The sequence below is a fragment of the Propithecus coquereli genome, unplaced genomic scaffold, assembly GCF_000956105.1.
Source record: "Propithecus coquereli isolate 6110/MARCELLA unplaced genomic scaffold, Pcoq_1.0 Scaffold44, whole genome shotgun sequence".
In the NCBI taxonomy this organism is placed as follows: domain Eukaryota; kingdom Metazoa; phylum Chordata; class Mammalia; order Primates; family Indriidae; genus Propithecus; species Propithecus coquereli.
In genome coordinates, this window is record NW_012150174.1 from 12,126,116 (window position 1) to 12,144,121 (window position 18,006).

The 18,006-nt window shown below is 40.8% G+C and overlaps 1 protein-coding gene across 2 annotated transcripts in view; it reads right to left on the reverse strand.

Annotated features, from left to right (window-relative positions):
• Nucleotides 1–16,702, reverse strand: part of PPFIBP2 (PTPRF interacting protein, binding protein 2 (liprin beta 2)) — a 109,670-nt gene extending 92,968 nt beyond the window's left edge. For both annotated transcript variants that reach the window (XM_012654399.1, XM_012654400.1), the window contains exons 1-2: nt 16,605–16,702; nt 1,311–1,525 (exon numbers count right to left, since the gene is read on the reverse strand). In XM_012654399.1, coding sequence (XP_012509853.1) covers nt 1,311–1,525; nt 16,605–16,668 — 279 coding nt within the window. In that variant the 5' untranslated portion in view covers nt 16,669–16,702. The remainder of the gene's footprint in view (nt 1–1,310; nt 1,526–16,604) is intronic.
• Between the last annotated feature and the right edge of the window lie 1,304 nt (nt 16,703–18,006).

Sequence of the window (18,006 nt, forward strand, 5' to 3'; positions counted from 1 at the left end):
AGGAGCAAATGAAATAAGTCTCTACTGTCTAATGAAAGCATTCAGAGAACAGTGGAGAAGGCTCTTATAAGGACCCTTGTGATTACACTGGGCCCACCTGGATAATCCAGACTACTCTCCCTAATGTATGGTCAGGTGATTTGCAACCTTAATGTCATCTGCAGTCTTGCCCTTTGCTGTGTAAGGCAGCATATTCACAGGTTCTATGATTAGTATATAGACATCTTTGGGGGGACATTATTCTGCCTACCACACTGGTATAGGTATATTACACACACCAGGTAGACAGCCTATGCAATGAAAATACTGAATAACACATATAATGAATATAATGAAGAATTGTTCAGTGTTCAGAGGATGAGACTGGGGATGAGACTGTATTGACAGAGGCCTCCTGAACAGACAGTAAGCTAGGACATCTGAGAAACAGCCCATCTGATCACATGTGACTTGGCCTTTGGACAAGGGTATCCCAATCTCTTTGGTCTCCAACAGCAAGCCCTCCCTCCCAATTTAATGCCCCTGTTCCTGCCCTCCCACATCTGTGCCTACTTTCAATTTTGAATCAGGTCTTCAGGACTCTAGCTTTAGAAGATTGCATCCCATTCTTCACCCTCAAACTCAGCTTAGGTAATCACACACTTCCCCTGGCTTCCCACTGTCCTTGCCTCCAGCCCTAGAATGGTCACATTCCAGATCACCTCCCCAGTGGGCCATTCCTACATAGTACTAATCTCTTAAAGTTAACCCGCTGGTCTCCACAGGGAAGCTGTAGCTTTGTTTACCCATCTGCTTCCCCTAGAGACTAGTGGGTCAGGTCTGTGGGCCTGATCTCGAGAGAGCAGGAGAAGAGTTAGCAAATCTGCATTCCACTTCAGGGACAGGAAGTAGTTCTAGGGCCAAGAGTAGGGACAGAAGTAAAGAAATAAATGAGGTATCCAGGCTTTAGTTTGTGGTAAGAAACAAGGGGTAGTGGGATCCAGCTGAGGGTAGAGACTCCAGTCAGGGAGTATACTCCATAAGTAGCACATGTCATCCTGGGGGGTAGGGATGGTATGTGAAATCTTTGATGCCTTCCCTTCTCTGGCTCTGGGTTTCCTCTCCTCAGGAGAGAGTGACCATGGACCACAAGAACGCAGGGTGTATAACTTAAGACGGACCACCCAGCAAGGGTTGGTCAAAGCTAGCTGGGAAGCAGAAAAGGCTGGAAGGTTACAGATGAGTCAACAGCCCCAGTTAGTGGTGGCATTCCATGGGCTGTGTAACTATGTTCCCTGGTGGTTCCCCAGTCAGGCCGTGGGCCTACTCACCAAGCTCTCCTCCAACCACTCCTTTATGTAGGCAGCTGTTGGGCCAGGGATCTGGCTCAGGAGGGCTGCTCTCTCCTGAGGAGGCTCCAGCATCTCCAGGGCCAGCCTCAAGTCCTCGATGAGATGGAGCACTGGGAAGGGGTTCACGTAGGAGGCCGGGGAAGGCAGTCCAGCCTCACAAGTACCATCACTAATATCCGCACCTGTTTTAGTACCTGGAACAAGAGAGAGGGGCAGGAACCTTGGTAAGAATAGTGGATGCCAAGGGGAAGGAACTGATAAGGAGCAAGGGTAGTGGAGGAGAGCAAAGGAGAGGTAAAAGGGACAGCTAAGTAGCCTAGAGTGGACTGGGCATGGTGGTGTGCACCTGTAGTTCCAGCTACTCGGGAAGCCAAGGCAGGAAGATTGTTTGAGCCAAAGAGTTCAAGGCTGTAGTGCACAATGATTGCACTTGTGAATAGCCACTTCTCTCTAGCCTGGACAATGTTGTGAGACCCTGTCTTTAAATAAGAAGCCTAGAAGGCTATCTGGGCCTCAGTAGAATCACTCTCAATATAAACTTTGCAGAAATCCCCTTTATCTAATTCTGGGTTGGGTGAGGTAGCAAGAGGCATGTCAGAGGTGAGCGACTGTGCCCACTGAGACCAACGTGAAGCTCACACACATAGACAATTGGGAAAATACAGCCAGCCCTTACCAGCGACCAAAACACGCTAGTTAAGACAATGAGATCTCATTCTTCAGCTTTTAGAATAATAGATTTATTTTCAGTTAATGTAGTAGATTGAATGGCCACCAAAGATTCCTCCCATTAGTGTATGTGCATCCCATTCCTCTCATCAAAGGGTGGATCTTGACTCTGAGCTGGGCTGGTGACTTGCTCTGATCAACAGAATACAGTGGAAGTGACCCTGTGCCAGTTCTGGGCCTGGGCCTTAAGAGGTCTGACAGCTTCCACTCTTCCTCTCTTCGACCCTAATGACCATGTAACAAAGCCCAGTTACCCTGCTGGAAGGACAGCCCAAATTGCCCCAGCCCTCCCGGCTATGGTGACAGATGTGTGAAGGAAGCCATTTGGATCCTCCGGCCCCAGTGAGCCACCCCAGCTGACACCACGTGGGACAGGGCTGAGCCTGCAGAACATTGCCCAAATCATGGAATTATAAAGCAATAAATGATGGTGGTTGCTTCAGGCCACTATATTTGAGTTAGTTTATTGCACATCAATAGGCAACAGTTACTACACTCATTTTGGTGAGAGTTTAGTGAACTGGAATCTTTCTGGATCTTCCCAATTGGGAGATCTCTATACTCCCCAACATACCTATTCTTTAAAACTTATATTATTATATGTATCCACACTTCATCTCCCATTACGGGAGGGGAAGTCTCTGAAAGCAGAATTCATGTCATATTAGCTGAGTCCCCAGTATCATGCCTCCACCCGGTAGATGTTGAAGAGGAATCTGACTGAATGCCTGCATACATTCTTGAATAAATATTAATATCTAAAGAGAAAGAATGCTTACATTTCCTCAGAGATCTGGGATATTGGGTCATCTATTTCTAATTTGATATGCCCCAAATAGGACCATTTTCACCTTTCTAAACCCCATCATTTAACAAAGAAAACAAAAAAAGTCTTTCCATAGGTACAGTGATATATTTCAAACCAAATCTGGGGTGACACAGTCTAACAAAGGATTTCTGTGCTTTTTTCGGCAGTGAGAAACACTTCAGAAAATAAGTTTTAGATGGTGGAATTTCTAGGGCACCTGGATTATTTATAAGGCCACTAGGATAAAATATTTGAAATCAGGACTCTACTGGAAAATGTGAGCTGTAAGGCCGCCACATGCACCACACTGCAGGCCTGATGTCTAATTCCAGGTCCCTTTACTCTTCTCAGAGCCAACTTCCTCCTTGCCAGGCAGTCTCAGGAATGAGAAATCCACACAGAAGCACAGAAGGAAACAATTACTACTTGATTGCCAGTTTGCTTTCTGAAAATGCATGATGGAGGGAACCATGGATCGCAATCCACAAACAAGTCAGTGGCTCTCGGGAGCCAGGAAACTGCCCAATTACCCACACTCTGATGTGTGCTCAGTACTTTCTGGCTCCTACCAGTCCAAATTGGAGTTGACTGGGAAGAGCCACAGCCAAAGTGCAGGGAAGCAAAGGGACAGAAGCACAGTGAGACCTTCAGCCTCCAAATCTTGCTGAGAACTCCCTCTCCCTTCTAGACACACTCTAACTTCAAACACGAAGCTGTCCAGTGTCATTTTCTATATTTTACAAATTAGTGAGTCAGGCTTTGGGTGGGGGGGGGAAGCTTTTCATTAACTATATATCACTGTGTGGCCTTGGCTAAGTTTCTTTCTTTCTCTGGCACCCTCCCTCCCCTAAAGCTTGAGATTCTTCCCTGCTATTCAGAGAGAGAGAGTGTGTGTACATGTACAGGAGCACATGTGTATTTGTGCCAATTTTTTACAGGCATATATGTATATACACATAACTCTAAGTTTTATTTCTTTGCAATTTATATTTCTTTTATCACTTCATCAAAATCAATATCCTTCCACTGAAAGTTGTGCATTAAAAAAATCAACAGCCAACAAATGCTAGATGAGGAAAGTAAAAAGATAACAATATACGAGTAAATGAATGAAAATTTGTCCTCAAGCTACTTGTAATGACAGTGACAGCAAAGCCTCAGATGAAAAAACTCCACTTGGTTTTAAATCTAAGAGTCAGATATGGTTCATGGAACAGAAAACTAAGGGAATAAGAAACTTCCAAATGCTACCCTTGGGCTAAATGACAAAATGATATTGAATAGGAAGGTATCTATACAAAGGGAGAAATAACGACTCTAAATTTCTTTTCTTAGAAAAAAAGTGTGGTAACCAGCCTCCAAGAGGCCCTCAGTGACCCCTGCCTCTTCATAATTCATACTGCACAGGTAGTCCCCTCCCACATTATCTCAGGATGCTCTGTGGGACCACTACAATATGGCAGAAGTGATGGAATGCCACTTCCAAGGCTAGGTCATAAAAAACACTGACTCCTGCGTTATTCTTTCTCTTGGATCATTCACTCTGGTGGAAGCCAGCTGCCATGTTTATAAGGACACTCAAGCGTCCCTACGGAAAAGTCCATATGGTGAGAAACTATGGCTACCTGTCAATAGCCATCAAGGAACTGAGCCCTCCTACCATTAGCCGTATGATTGATCCATTCTAGAATCAGATCCTCTAGCCCCAGTCAAGCCTTCAGATGACTGTAGCTCCAGCTGATATCTCAACTGTAACTCATGAAAGACCTTGAGCCAGAATCACCTAGCTAAACCACTCCTTAATTCCTGGTCCACAGAAACTGAGAGGTAATAGATGTTTATTATTTTAAGATGCTATATTTTGGGGTAATTTATTACATAGTAAAATAAAAATTTTATCAAAATCAATAGCTAATAAATGCTCAGTGAGAAAAGGAAGAAGACAATAATGTATATGAAGGATAATCATAACCAATACAAATAAGAACCTTCTGAGAAACACAATCAAGGGGAACTTGGCTATGGACTACAAAATATGTTGCTGGAATTACTCTTACAGAAAAAAATAAGATCTCTATTTTATACCATACACAAAGATAAAATATAGACAGACGAGGGTTACATGTAAAAAATTAAACTATAAAAACAAAAAAGAGAAGATAGATCAAAATTAGGTCAGAGGAAGATTTTATAGGCACAAGAGCAACTGAGCAAGACATAAGAACAATAAATATGACTATAGGAAATTAACTTCTGGAATACTAAATACAAAATAAAAAATTAAAAGACAAATTATAGCCTGAAAAACCTACTTATAATGATTATAACAAAAGATCAGCATACCTTTCATATAAAAAGAGACCCAATACATATCAATAAGAAAAATGTCCCAATCCACTTCTCACACACAAAACAGGCATAAGGTTTTTGTATGAGCAATCCTGGAACAACAACAACAAAAAAAAGTAAAAAATAAAAATATGGAAATAAAATGTTTTCTCACTAGTAAATAGAATATTTAAAAATAATGTTCAGTTTTTCACCTATGAAATTATTGAAGATAAAAATGCAATGATATTCAATGTAGCATGCTCATGCTATTAATAAGAGTACCCTCATATGGGGTTAACAGACAGAAAGACCGGTCCAACCTTTCTGAAAAGTAATTTGGCAAGATACAGTAAAAATATTCCTACCTTCCGACCTAGCAATTCCAGTTCTATAAATTTAACCTAAGGAAATATAATCAGACATGTAGCCAAAGAGTAATATATAAGTTTGATCTCAGCAGTGTCTTAATTGTGAAAAAGTAGGGGGAAAATGCCTCCAAATATGTGAATCTTAAATAACTTCTGGGACATTCAAAGAATATGATTCATATAGCTATATTAATAAAACAATTGTCCAAAGATTCAGTAACATGGGGAAATACTTGTTTTAGACTATTCAGTAAAAAAAGTTAGAATTAAAAAATATATACATATATATATAACAAACAAATATAGAGACTACACAGGCCAGGTATGATGGCTCATGCCTGTAATCCTAGCACACTGGGAGGCTGAGGTGAGAAGATCACTTGAGACCAGGAGTTTGAGACCAGCTTGGGCAACATAGCAAGACCCCACCTCTACAAAAAAAGTTTAAAAATTAGCCAGGCATGGTGGTGTGTGCCTATAGTCCCAGCTTCTCAGGCAGCTGAAATAGGAGGATTGCTTGAGACCAGGAGTTTGAAGCTGCCATGAGCAATGATCATGCCACTGCCCTCCAGTCTGGGTGAGGAGAGGGAGAGAGAGAGAGAGAGACTGTCTCAAAAAAAAAGACACAAATGTTGACAATAATTAATTTTCATTACTTTTATAATCATTTTTTTAAACTTTAAATTTTTTGAATGAAAGTGAGAGATTTGAGTGTGACATTTAGTTTGTATGTTCCAGATTCTCTTGTGCTTTGAAAGTCCCTGATAGGATAGGATGCTAGACAGTATGGGAGAATTCAGACTGTTCTCTGGGCAGGAAATAAGTGCTTAAACACAGACAGCTTTCCTCTTTGTGCTGTTGATTAGCTTTTCTTCTCTCAGTAATTGCATAAGTGAAACCCGGTGGGGGAACCTGGTGGTATTTTCACTGAACAATCATTTCAGAAAATCTGAGAGCAGGCCATGTGATAAAACCACGCACTACTTAAGGGGGAAACTTCTGGCAATAGGACAGCCCCAACTGCCAGGAGTCCCCTTTACACACAATGAATAAATAGAAAAGCTGAAAAAGATAACACCCTTTTTTTTTTTAATGTGGACCCAAGCTTGAAAGAAAATGAAAACCTTGGGTGCCAGAAACAAAGAGCGAACTCAACAGTGAAATAAGTTTAAGTTCGCTCTAGAGTAGCCCAGGGGCAAAGATCCAGATATAGGAAAGACATGCGGTTGGGGCTTGGGATTTTAATGCCCCCCAGTAAAAGCTGTAAGCTGAAAGTGAGACCCCTATAGAAAGGCAGCACCCCTAATTATTGCCTGCCTCATGAAGAGGGTCTGAGAAAATTCACCCAATGGCAGAGAAGCCTGCAGCGTGCCAGGAAGCCCCCTATGTGTTCATAAAACCACACATACACACACACCCGCTGTGAGAAATCAAACCTACAGACCTCTGCATACCACAGATGTAGTGCCAAATTCTACTATGCACTTACTACTAAAATCCCAAACCAGAGGTCAACACACAGGCACACAAAATGGTCCAGGGTGGTGCAACATGAAAGCCCTGGATTACCAAGGGCAAAATCTCCCAGAAGGCTCAATTCTACACTCCACACACATTCCCTGCAGAGGATTAGATCCTATTAAAAAAAACAAAAATTACAAACACAGGAGGAGACAAATCAAAACAGAACAACCAGATGCAACAAAAAAGAAAATGTGTGTCCTAATACCTGGGATTAACAGAACAATACAAAAGAGACAATAAGTCTCTCTTGGGGGACATCCTATTATTTTATTTTGAACAACAAAGCACTCTTTAGGGAAGATAGATTAGCAAAAAGGTTTCCAACTTTGGATGCACATTGAAATCACCTGGGAAATACAAACTACAGATGGCTGGGTCCCACCTCCAGTTATTCCAATTTAATTGGTCTGAGGTGTGACCTGAAGTAATAAAAAGTTTCCCAGGTGATTCTAAAATGAAGCCTAAATTGAAACCACTGCGCTAGCAGATTACCTCAATCAATGCTAGCGTTTGATGCTTATAGAGGTCACCTGAGACTATTTAAAGGCGCAAAACTAAAATTTAATACAGGTTTAGTAATTATTTTGGGGGATAAGCCCACATAAAAGGCAAATAACCATAGGATTTTATTGAAAGCCTTTTAAAGATCACTTTAAAACACACATTAGTAGGTATGTGGTAGTCATTAGGGTTATTCAGAAATATTTTGGTTCTCCACTTGAGCTCATAGTAGGCTAACAGTTCTGCCCCTTGAAGTCACTCATGGTCACATGACTACCTTTGGCCAATAAATACGAGAAATGACATGTGTCACTCTGGGAAAAAGTCTAAGAGCCAGTACACAATTCCCTGTATCTCTCCCACCTGCCATGGCCGCTGGCAAGAATGGAGACTGATTAAGCCCATGTTCGCGAGTGAAGATGAAAAGGACCAGAGCCCTTCGCAGATCCGGGGGGAACTTGGGTGTGCGAGAAACAAACCTTTGTGTTTCAAACTACTGACATTTCAGGACTGTTCCTTATTGCAGTATAACTTAGTCTATCTTCATTTATACAAAGTATATGTTGTACAATTCAAAAATACAATCTTTTGAAGAACAATCTTTTATCATGAAAATGAGGTTCTTTGACATGGGATGAAATATCTGTTGACAGCATATGTGGATTTTTAAAATACTGTATTTAAAACAACTTACAAGTGAGGATGGATGTGCTCTAAAACCTTGCCACTTAAAAAGTGGGGTCCACATAAGTGTCAGCAATACCTGAGAACTTGTTAGACATGCAGAACTCAAACCTATGAATATGAATCTGCATTTTACCAACATACCCAAATGCTCTACAACTGCTCTAGAATGCCATGATTACTCAAAAAGTACCTCTTATGATAGAAACAGAGATAAATGTAAAAAGCTTGGATAAAATTATTTCGTAAAATGTGCCAGTTAAATTAATATACTATTTTACATAAGTGCTTATACATATAACTAAATCAATACATTAATATTAGCAAATATTTGTCTATTCAGGAATATATTTGGGTATATATGATATGTTTTATATAATTAAAAGGGAAAGGGAACAAATAGAAACCGTAATGAAAGAAAAATAAGAAAAAATGGGAAATTTTGAAAAGAACCAAATACAAACAAAAATAAAGAATACAGCCAATAAAACTAAAAATTAAGTGGACAGATTAAATAGAAGACAAGAGGAAGATGGACCTGAAGAATTTGCCCAGAATGCTGCACAGTGAGATACAAGTAGAAAATATGAAAGAGGAGTTAAGCGACAAGAAAGACAGAATGACAAGGTCCAACACAATTCTTCAGGAATTCCAGAAAACATAGAGGATAAAGGCAAGTCAACAGCGAAAGAGAAAACGGCTATGAATCTTTCCGAATGAAAAACTTGAGCCCTCTTAAAGACATACACTGAGTCCCCAGGATACATCAAAACAAATCCACCCTAGAAACAACACAGTGAAACTGTAGAACACGAAAGAGAAAGAGGAAATTGAAAAGCAACTAGAGATAGAAAACAGATAGACTGTCAACAGACTTCTCATTGGCAATAAGTCCCAAAAATAATACCTATGAATAGCTATCAACCTACAAGCCTATTCAAGATAAACTATCATTCAAGATTAAGAACACTTAAGAAAATTTTTCAGATGACTAATGCAATTTATTACTGATAGACTATTATCGAAAGAATTTTAAAGGAAGAAAGAAACTACACCAATCAAAAAAAAATGGGATGAAAGAATCAACTATGATTGGAGAAGTTAAAATTATTGGTTAAACAAAATTAATATTGTCAATAAAAAACAATTTGGGGGATATAAATTAAGACAATACTGGAATACTAAACAAAAATACTGTGGAAGAATGGGCAGTGATGGGAAGTAAAGCATTCTAAGAGTAAAGTATTATTATAGAGGAAGACAGAAATATTCTTTAAAGACACATTTACGTTTAGCTTTCATTTTAAAGATGTATGTTAAAAAAATATAAGGATGGGCATTAAAAGAATAGAAATAGATAGTTAACTTCCTAACAGAGATTTAAAAAACAACAAATTGATGATCAATGCAACAGAAGGCGGCAAGGCAAAAACAAAAGTTAAATAGAAAAAATAACACAAAATGGAGAAATAAGTACACACACCTGTATATCAGTAATTATAATTATAAATGCATTAAACTCACCTGTTTAAACTCAAAAATTTGCATGAAATAAAGAAATCCAGTTCTTTGATGTTACCAAAAGAGACTTATGAGAAACATACAGAAAACTATGACTCTGAATGACAAACATAAAGTGTTCAAAAAGATAAAACCCAGAATTCCATACATTGGAGCAGGTACTTTGATCAAACTGCTAAAAACAGCCACAAAAACAAATCACTGAATAAAATAACAAACAAAAAGTCATGTGAATAGTCCTCTAAAGAAACTGAATCATAGCTTAAAAATTTTTCCACAGAGAAAATACCAGGCCAAATGCCTTTACAAGTTAATTCTACCAAACATTCAAGAAGTGAATAATTCTAATCTAACAAACTATTTTAGATAATATAAAATGTCCATATTTAAAGCTAACAAAATTGACAACCTCAGTAAAATGGACAGATCTTTAGAAAAATATAACTTGCCAAGACTCAATTAAGAAGAAATTAAAACCTGACTGTCCGCAACTATTATTAATAAAAAAAAGAAAATCCTCCAACAAGAAAACACTAAGTCCATGTGATTTTGCAGGTCTGTTCCTATACTTATCAATACAGCAAGTATTTCAGGAACAAATAACTCCAGTCTTATCCAAACTCTGTTTCAGAGAATAGAAAATGAGGCACGCTCCTTGCACCAAGGAGCAGGAGGCAGATCTACCAGCAAGGGAAAAACAGAACGATGGCTGCAGACCAGCGATGCCACAGTGGGCATTTTGACCTCTTTACACAAGGGGCAGTCTTTGACAGTTCAGCCCCTCAGACACCTCTAAACCCTCACTCGGACTCCCTTCTGAACAAAATCATATCCGCTATGGGAACAGGAACGTTGAGGTTCTGCTACTCTGTTACTAATGATGCTATACGCTGATCTACCTCAGAGAAGTGGACAGGATCAATTAAGAACTGTTCAGAGCAGAGACTCATCAGCAGCCTTTAACACCTCAGCTGACATCACTCATGGATCATGGGGAAGAAACTCAGTCGTGACCAGAACTTTCTCTCCCCCTACACAATCATTTTTTGTTTTGTTTTGTCTTTTTACAAACCCAGACACTAATCAGGGTTGGCAGAAAGGCCCAGCAGACAGGGCAACCTCTTTTTTAACTTTCATAAAACAGGCTCCTTTTAACTATTCCTCATCAATGAGTACAGCTTGTAGATAACTGCATGAGCAACCTCTTGCACAGCAAAGGGGAAGAAGAGGCCCTCTGTGTCCTGACCACGTGGCTCTCTGGTCCTATGCCAGAAGTGGCTTGACAGAGCAGCCACTGAATCTGTGAGTCCACAAATGAAGCCCTATGCAAAATTAGCATTTATGGAAGCTGTTCTGGGCCATCCCGAGAGATGTAATTAAGCAATACATAGTTCAATTTCAACTGTCAAGAGTGTAATTGAATTATGGTGTTATTCGCAGGCAGAATCACAGGGACCAATCAGGAGGAAGACTAGATCAAAGGTTAACATCCTACTGGAAACTATAACAATGGTCTTTTGTATTAGAAACAAATCATTATTGGCACAGGTCCTGGAGTCTCTAACAGTTACCTCTTCCCAACTTTCTCATATAAAATTCTAGGGTCTCAGTCAAGTACAGTCACACCTGGGGTACACTTAGTCAGATTTCAAGAATTCAACTTTACAAGGAGTTTAATAGCCCTACTTCTGCTTACAAGGCACTTCCATTTGCATTTACAAAAATCAGTTTCCATTAACATCTCTCACACCTCCCAAGCTGCTGACCACCTTGAGACGAGGGTCAGTGGCTCTGTATTTGCCACTTGTGCATTAGGCTGTCCTCTTAGAGTACTTCTGGTTTACAGGAATGATAATCATCTGCATTGTCTGTATTATTTTCATTGATGGGGGAGGGGGACACTTTTTTTTTTGCATTAAAGGCTTAATTACATAAACACTGATATCACATGCCCAGAGTGCATTCTTTTTAGAAAGAGTTTTGGAAAATAAATGGTAACCTATCATACCACAGAGTAATTAACAAAGGGAAATTCCTTGTTATGTAGTGGTATGATTATCAATAATCATTACTGCAAGAATTGCATCTATGTTAGTAGGAATCTGTGTTGTTTTTGTGTAACAGGCTACTATTTGGGGAGCATAGGAAGCTTCTAAAAATGTCTTCCAATGAAATAAGTGGTAATTATGTTTTCAAATTGTGAGATAATACAGTCTTTGGGCACTTGTTTGAGTACTTTAAGAGATCCAAAAACCGTTGTCTTTTGGTAGCAGTGGTGGCACTACTTGACATCATTCAATCTCAAATTAATAAGACTATAGAGGAAGATTTAAATGTGCACACAAAGAAAGTCATTTCTGCAGGATTTGTGGTATCATGACATGGTACTACAGTTTTCAGACCTTTTAGTTGTGCCACCCTTTAAGCAAAGGAACCCTTGCTTGGAAGGAACCATGTATGAGAGACGAGAACAAAGCCAATCTGGCTAAGGGATTGTGAGCAAGAGCAGAACCGTATCTTCTTCTTGGTTAATTCTTTTCTCCTATAGACTGCCTGACACAGCACCATAAAACCAACCCCAGAAATGAAAGGAGCTTAGAGAAGGCTCAGATGGCCCTGGACTCAAATCTTAGATTAGCCGTTTACCAGTGCTATGACCTCGGGTGTAATATTATTAATAATACTAAAATCAATAAAACAAATAACTTATACCAATTGAGCACTAAGCACCTAGCACTACTCTAAGTACCTTATCTGCATTAATTCAATCCACACAGTAATATGAGATAGGTAATATCATTACCATTATTTTATCTATAAGGAAATAGAGGCTCAGAAGAATTAAGCAATTTGTCCACAGATCCCACAGTCAGTAGTAAGTGGCTGAGCTGAGATTCAAACCCCTACAGTCTAACTCTGTAGTCCTCATTAATAACCATAAAAGTTCCTAACCTCTTCCGCCCAGTTTGGCTCAGCCATCTTGAAAATAGGGATGGTATTAATAATCTTGAGAAAAAGTGTCCTGAACAAAGGCATTCAATAATTATCATTCTTTTCATAAGGAATAGCATAGAACACATGCCCTCCAGACACTGATAACTTCAGTGTTGAATCATCTGTCAAATAGCTCCTGTCAAATGTCTGTGTGAGCCAATTACTACTTAAGAGATGGTTCACAGGACATGCCAACTACTGAGTCTTCAAAACAAAACAAAAAAATTAGTGATTTGTTATTCCAAAAGAACAGCCAAAGGCACATATAGAGAAAATAATAAATGAAATGCAGCCATATATAGGGTATATACAGAAACTAATAACTGTTTCCCAAACAATGAAAAGGAGATCCTGTTCACAAAAGTAAATAGAATATACATGTGACAAGTATCTATTAAACATTTATTAGGTGCCACTAGACCAATCAAGGCACTAGAGGTACATCAGCAGAGCCTCTGTCCTTGTGGAACTTACATTCTAGTACAGGAGGCAGACAATAAGCAAAGAGATAAATATTGGACATAATAGGTCTGCTGGTGATAAGTGTTACAAAGAAGTATAAACAGGATATGAGGACAGAGAGTGACGTGGGAATGCTATGCTAGATAAGGACAGGGAACACCTCCTGACATGGTGACATTTCAGCATAAATCTGGATCTAGAGGAGAACATTCCTGGAGAAGGGACAGCAAGCAGAAAGGCCCTGCAGTCGCCAGCAGACATGGCTAAAGTGACACAGCCAGGGAGAACATCAAAGAAATTTAGCAAAGGCCAAATCACATTATGACACTGCTGGCCGTGATGAGAACTTCAGATTTTATCCTGAGATGGGAAGCCACTGAAAAGTTTTGGAGAGAGTAGTGATATGATTTAATTTAAATTTTAAGGCTTACTCTGCGTTTCTATGGAAAATCACCTATAAGGGGGCAAGAACAGAAGCAGAGACCAATCAGAAGACTATGTGTCGATCTTGTAGGCCCTGCGCAAGTCTAGCGATGAATGTGCAAGTCTTATACAATGAAAACCACAAAACTCAAATGGGTGCAATAAGGGCTTCCATAAATGAGAACTCCACTGTGTTCCTAGAAAAGACTCAACATGATAAAAGATTTCTTTGTCCCTCAATTTATCAAGAGCTAACATTTTATAGGGCTTACTACATGCCAGGCACTGTTCTAAGCGCCTTACATGTATCAACATAGGCAACTCTCTAATGTGGGTACTATTATTATTCCCATTATCAATATGAGCAAATTGAGACACAAATCATGCAAGTAACTTGTCGAGCTAGGACTTGAACCAAGTAGTCTGGCTACAGGTATTCCTCCCTACCGATTTGCAAAGGACCACTCTACAAAGAATGCCTTGGAATGTCTTAGACTTTCTCTCTACAAAACTCTCACACCTGTTCCAGACAGTAGCCCTGGGAGCCCTTCTAGATGTGATGCTTCCAGGATAGAAGACTAAGGAAATGGAAGGAGGGACACTTTGTGCTGAAAGGTTAGGAAAATAGGTCTCCTGGGGTCCACACAACCACACTGAGGGTCCTTCCCTCCACACCCATCCCAGATTCTCAATTGCGGATCCTGGGCCAAGGCAAGGCCTTGAGGATCAGCCACATAATCTTCTTCTCTCAGAGGCAGAAGGAATTTTGTCAGAGGCACCATCATTTTAGGAATTCCTGTGGAGAGAAATTAGGAGACAGGAAGAGGCACTGAGCTCACACAAGGCTGCCTTCTTTAGAAGGTGTCTCATTCGTCCCTCAAAGATTCAATATTGTCAAGATATCAGTTCTTCTCAATATGATCTATAGATTCAATGCAATCCCAATCAAAATCCCAGAAAGTTATTTTGTGAATATCGACAAACCAATTCTAAAGTTTATATGGAGAGGCAAAAGACCCAAGCTAGCCAACACAATGTTGAAGAAGAACAAAGTTGGAGAACTGACACTACCCAACTTCAAGACTTACTATAAAGATACAGTAATCAACACAGTGTGGTATTGGCAAAAGAATAGATAAAGAGATCAATGGAACAAAAATAAAGAGCTAAGAAATAGACCCACATAGGCCGGACATGTGCAGTGGCTCATGCCTGTAATCCTAGCACTCTGGGAGGCTGAGCAGGATTGCTTGAGGCCAGGAGTTCAAGACCAGTCTGAGAAAGAGTGAGACCCCATCTCTATAAGAAAATAGAAAAATTAGCCAGGCGTGGTGGCATGTGTCTGCAGTCCCAGCTACTCAGGAGGCTGAGACACGATCGCTTGAACCCAGGAGTTTGAGGTTTCACTGAGCTATGCCACTGTACTGTAGCCTGGGTGACAGAGCAAGACTCTGTCTCAAAAACAAAACAAACAAAAAAAAAAGAAATAAACAAACCCAAATAAATATAATTAACTGATCTTTGACAAAAGAGCAAAGGCAATATGACAGAGAAGACAGTATTTCCATTCATCCCTCACAACCATCCAAAAGTTCAGCCAGGGGCTCAACCAGATTCTCCTCCTGGCTCCTTGGCTGGCGGCTCCAAAGTGCTGACCACCTCAGCCATTCTGACGGTCTGATCCTATGACTCTTATCTCAAGGCATGTGAGCCCCCGGGAGCTTCCAGATCAGGCTCCTTAAAAGGATTGCTAGGAAATCCACTCTCTTGACTGTTTCTTCTCAATAAGGCATCAGAGACCCTACTTAGATTAGGATATCCCAATCTATGAAGGCTCTGAAAAGCGAGACATGAGCCATAGCCTCTCAAGGGCCTTGTGCTCACTGGGAAATTAAGAACCTGGCAGATGATATCTAGAACATGTTACAGTGCCACCAATAACCTGAAGAAGCTACGAGACACAGACAAGCTTTCCTACCCCAGGCTCAAGCACCCAGAACCCTCTGTGAATCAGAGTATCTCTGCAATCAGAAGGAAAAGCAAATGCCTGAAAAGCGGCAGAGTTAGGTGCCCTGAGTACTTCTGGGGTCTAGCCACATTCAGCCCAATACCTTCCTTACCCTGCCTCTCCAGCCACAGCTCGCACAGTGAGGAGAAAAGTCTCGAAGACGCACACTCAGTCCACAAATAAGATCACTGAACTACATCAAGTCAGGACAGAAAGAAGACCTGGGACCCTTTGGAAAGAGTTTCAACGACAGGTTTGCTATAATCAATACAGGCTTCTGGGCACTCCTATCAAATTAATCAGCCAGAATAGCCCACTGGCAGTTCTTTCCAATTAACTACAGTTTTGCTGAATCTTTTCAAAAGAACATCCCCTGCTGGCTGATGTGAACATTAAAACCAAACGATCAAGATGGAGAAAAACAATATGGCATAAAGAACATTCTAATCATTAGGTGAATCAATACAAAACTGCCTTCCATCTCAGAAACACTCAGACCAGCTGGGGAAGTGAGCTGACATCTACATTAGATGACAAAGTCTGCTAGATTTTGAGTTTCAGCTCAACTGTAATAAGTTATAATGTGCTCTGAAAAATTTGCAATAGAACCAATCTCATTGCATCTCATTGCACCTAAGCTGCCTCGCAGCCAGGATCCAAACTGAGACAGAGTTATGCATATGATACTTCCACACTGTCTCCACAGAGACCTAAAGTATCCCACCAGACATCAGAGAGTTCTACAAGTTTGTACTTTAAAAAAGAGATGACATGCAAAATAGCATTATTTAAAAATACATGTAACAAGAGGCATCTCTCTATGCAAAAAAGAAAAAATAATAATAAAAAGGAAAACGAGAGAAAACAGTTTCTGAAACGTGAAGAAAGAAGCAACAGTTGCTGGGATTCCCGGAGTGTACCTGCAATGATCCCGTCCATTTGCTCCAGGGCAGCTTCCAGCACGTGACTAGCATCAGAAGCCATGACTCCTTGCCCTTCTCAGTCTCCTCCTGCTCTTACTGAAAATTCAAACACAGAACACAAAAGAAATTAGAGAGTACCACATTAGACACACAAGACTGCAAAACCCTTTAATTCCATCATCACACAAAGCACTTTCATAAGAATCCTAGGAGCCCCCATGTGTTTCTGCGTCTCTGTGTCCTCTCCCTCCTGGCATGAGTGCTCTTTTTCCACGAATCTGTAGTACATGATCCCGTTCACTTCTATAATGAAAAGCTGCCAGGGCTCTCCAGAGTCACCTGTAGCGGCAAGACAGCAGTTGTTACACCTCGCCACGACAGTCCCAGGTGGGCACCCTGTCAGGGCATGTGCAGCACTGGGTCGGTCACAGCAGACATTTCACTGTCATGTCTGCATTTACCCCACACCTGCAATGCTTTCCTCGGGTAGTGTGATCCAGGCTGAGCGGCCTCAACTGCCACTTCCATCCCTCCAAAAGGGCCAGTGTGCCCCACCTAGGAAGGTCTTCTCAGGCACAGTGATGTGGAGAGAGCACTGGCCCAGGAGCACTGTAACTGACCATCTTAGATCCACTCTACTCAGCACCATTCAAGGTTCAGAATCCCATCCTCTCAGGGCTGAAGAACATTCCCAAGGATACATAGTCTAGCCACTTTCCTAAAACTGAATCTCCCCTTTAAGGGTCCTATCTACAGCCAATCCCCACCTCACACCCCAACCCCTAGGCAACTGCTTCCATCTCTGGACAATTCCGCCTCCTAGAAAAGTCTTTAGCTTAAACTCTATTCCTGCAGTCTCTTTAAATTTTTCTTGCTTCCCACCCCCTCCCTGGATAGCAGGGAGGGACCTACAAGAACACTTGTAATCCTAAGAAGAGACTTAGCTCATGTCTATAAACTGGAGCAGGGGTCATTTGTTTGCTCATTCAGCAAAACCTACGCATGTGCCTAAAGGGCATAAGTGCTGTGGGGAGAGGGCATGGCTCCCACACCCAGCATGGCACAGGCCAGGAAATCGATGGTTCTGAGGGTCTCTGCTCATTTTCCTTGTGAAGTGCAACCTTTGGAGTGGAGAGAGGACAATAGGCACCACATAGGAGTGGCTTTGGAGATGGTGTGGATAAGGATTTCAGGACCACAAAGAACCACACTGGACTGGACTGGCAGTAAGCAGTGAAATCCACAGGCCCTAGAGTCAGACAGCCTGAGTTAAGACCCAGCTCTGCCATGTACTGTGTGACCTCTGAGCTTCAGTGTCCTCATCTGTAAAATGGGGATAACAGCATCTAACTCATAGGATTGATGTCATGATTAAGGGATAATTAAGATTTCATAGAAA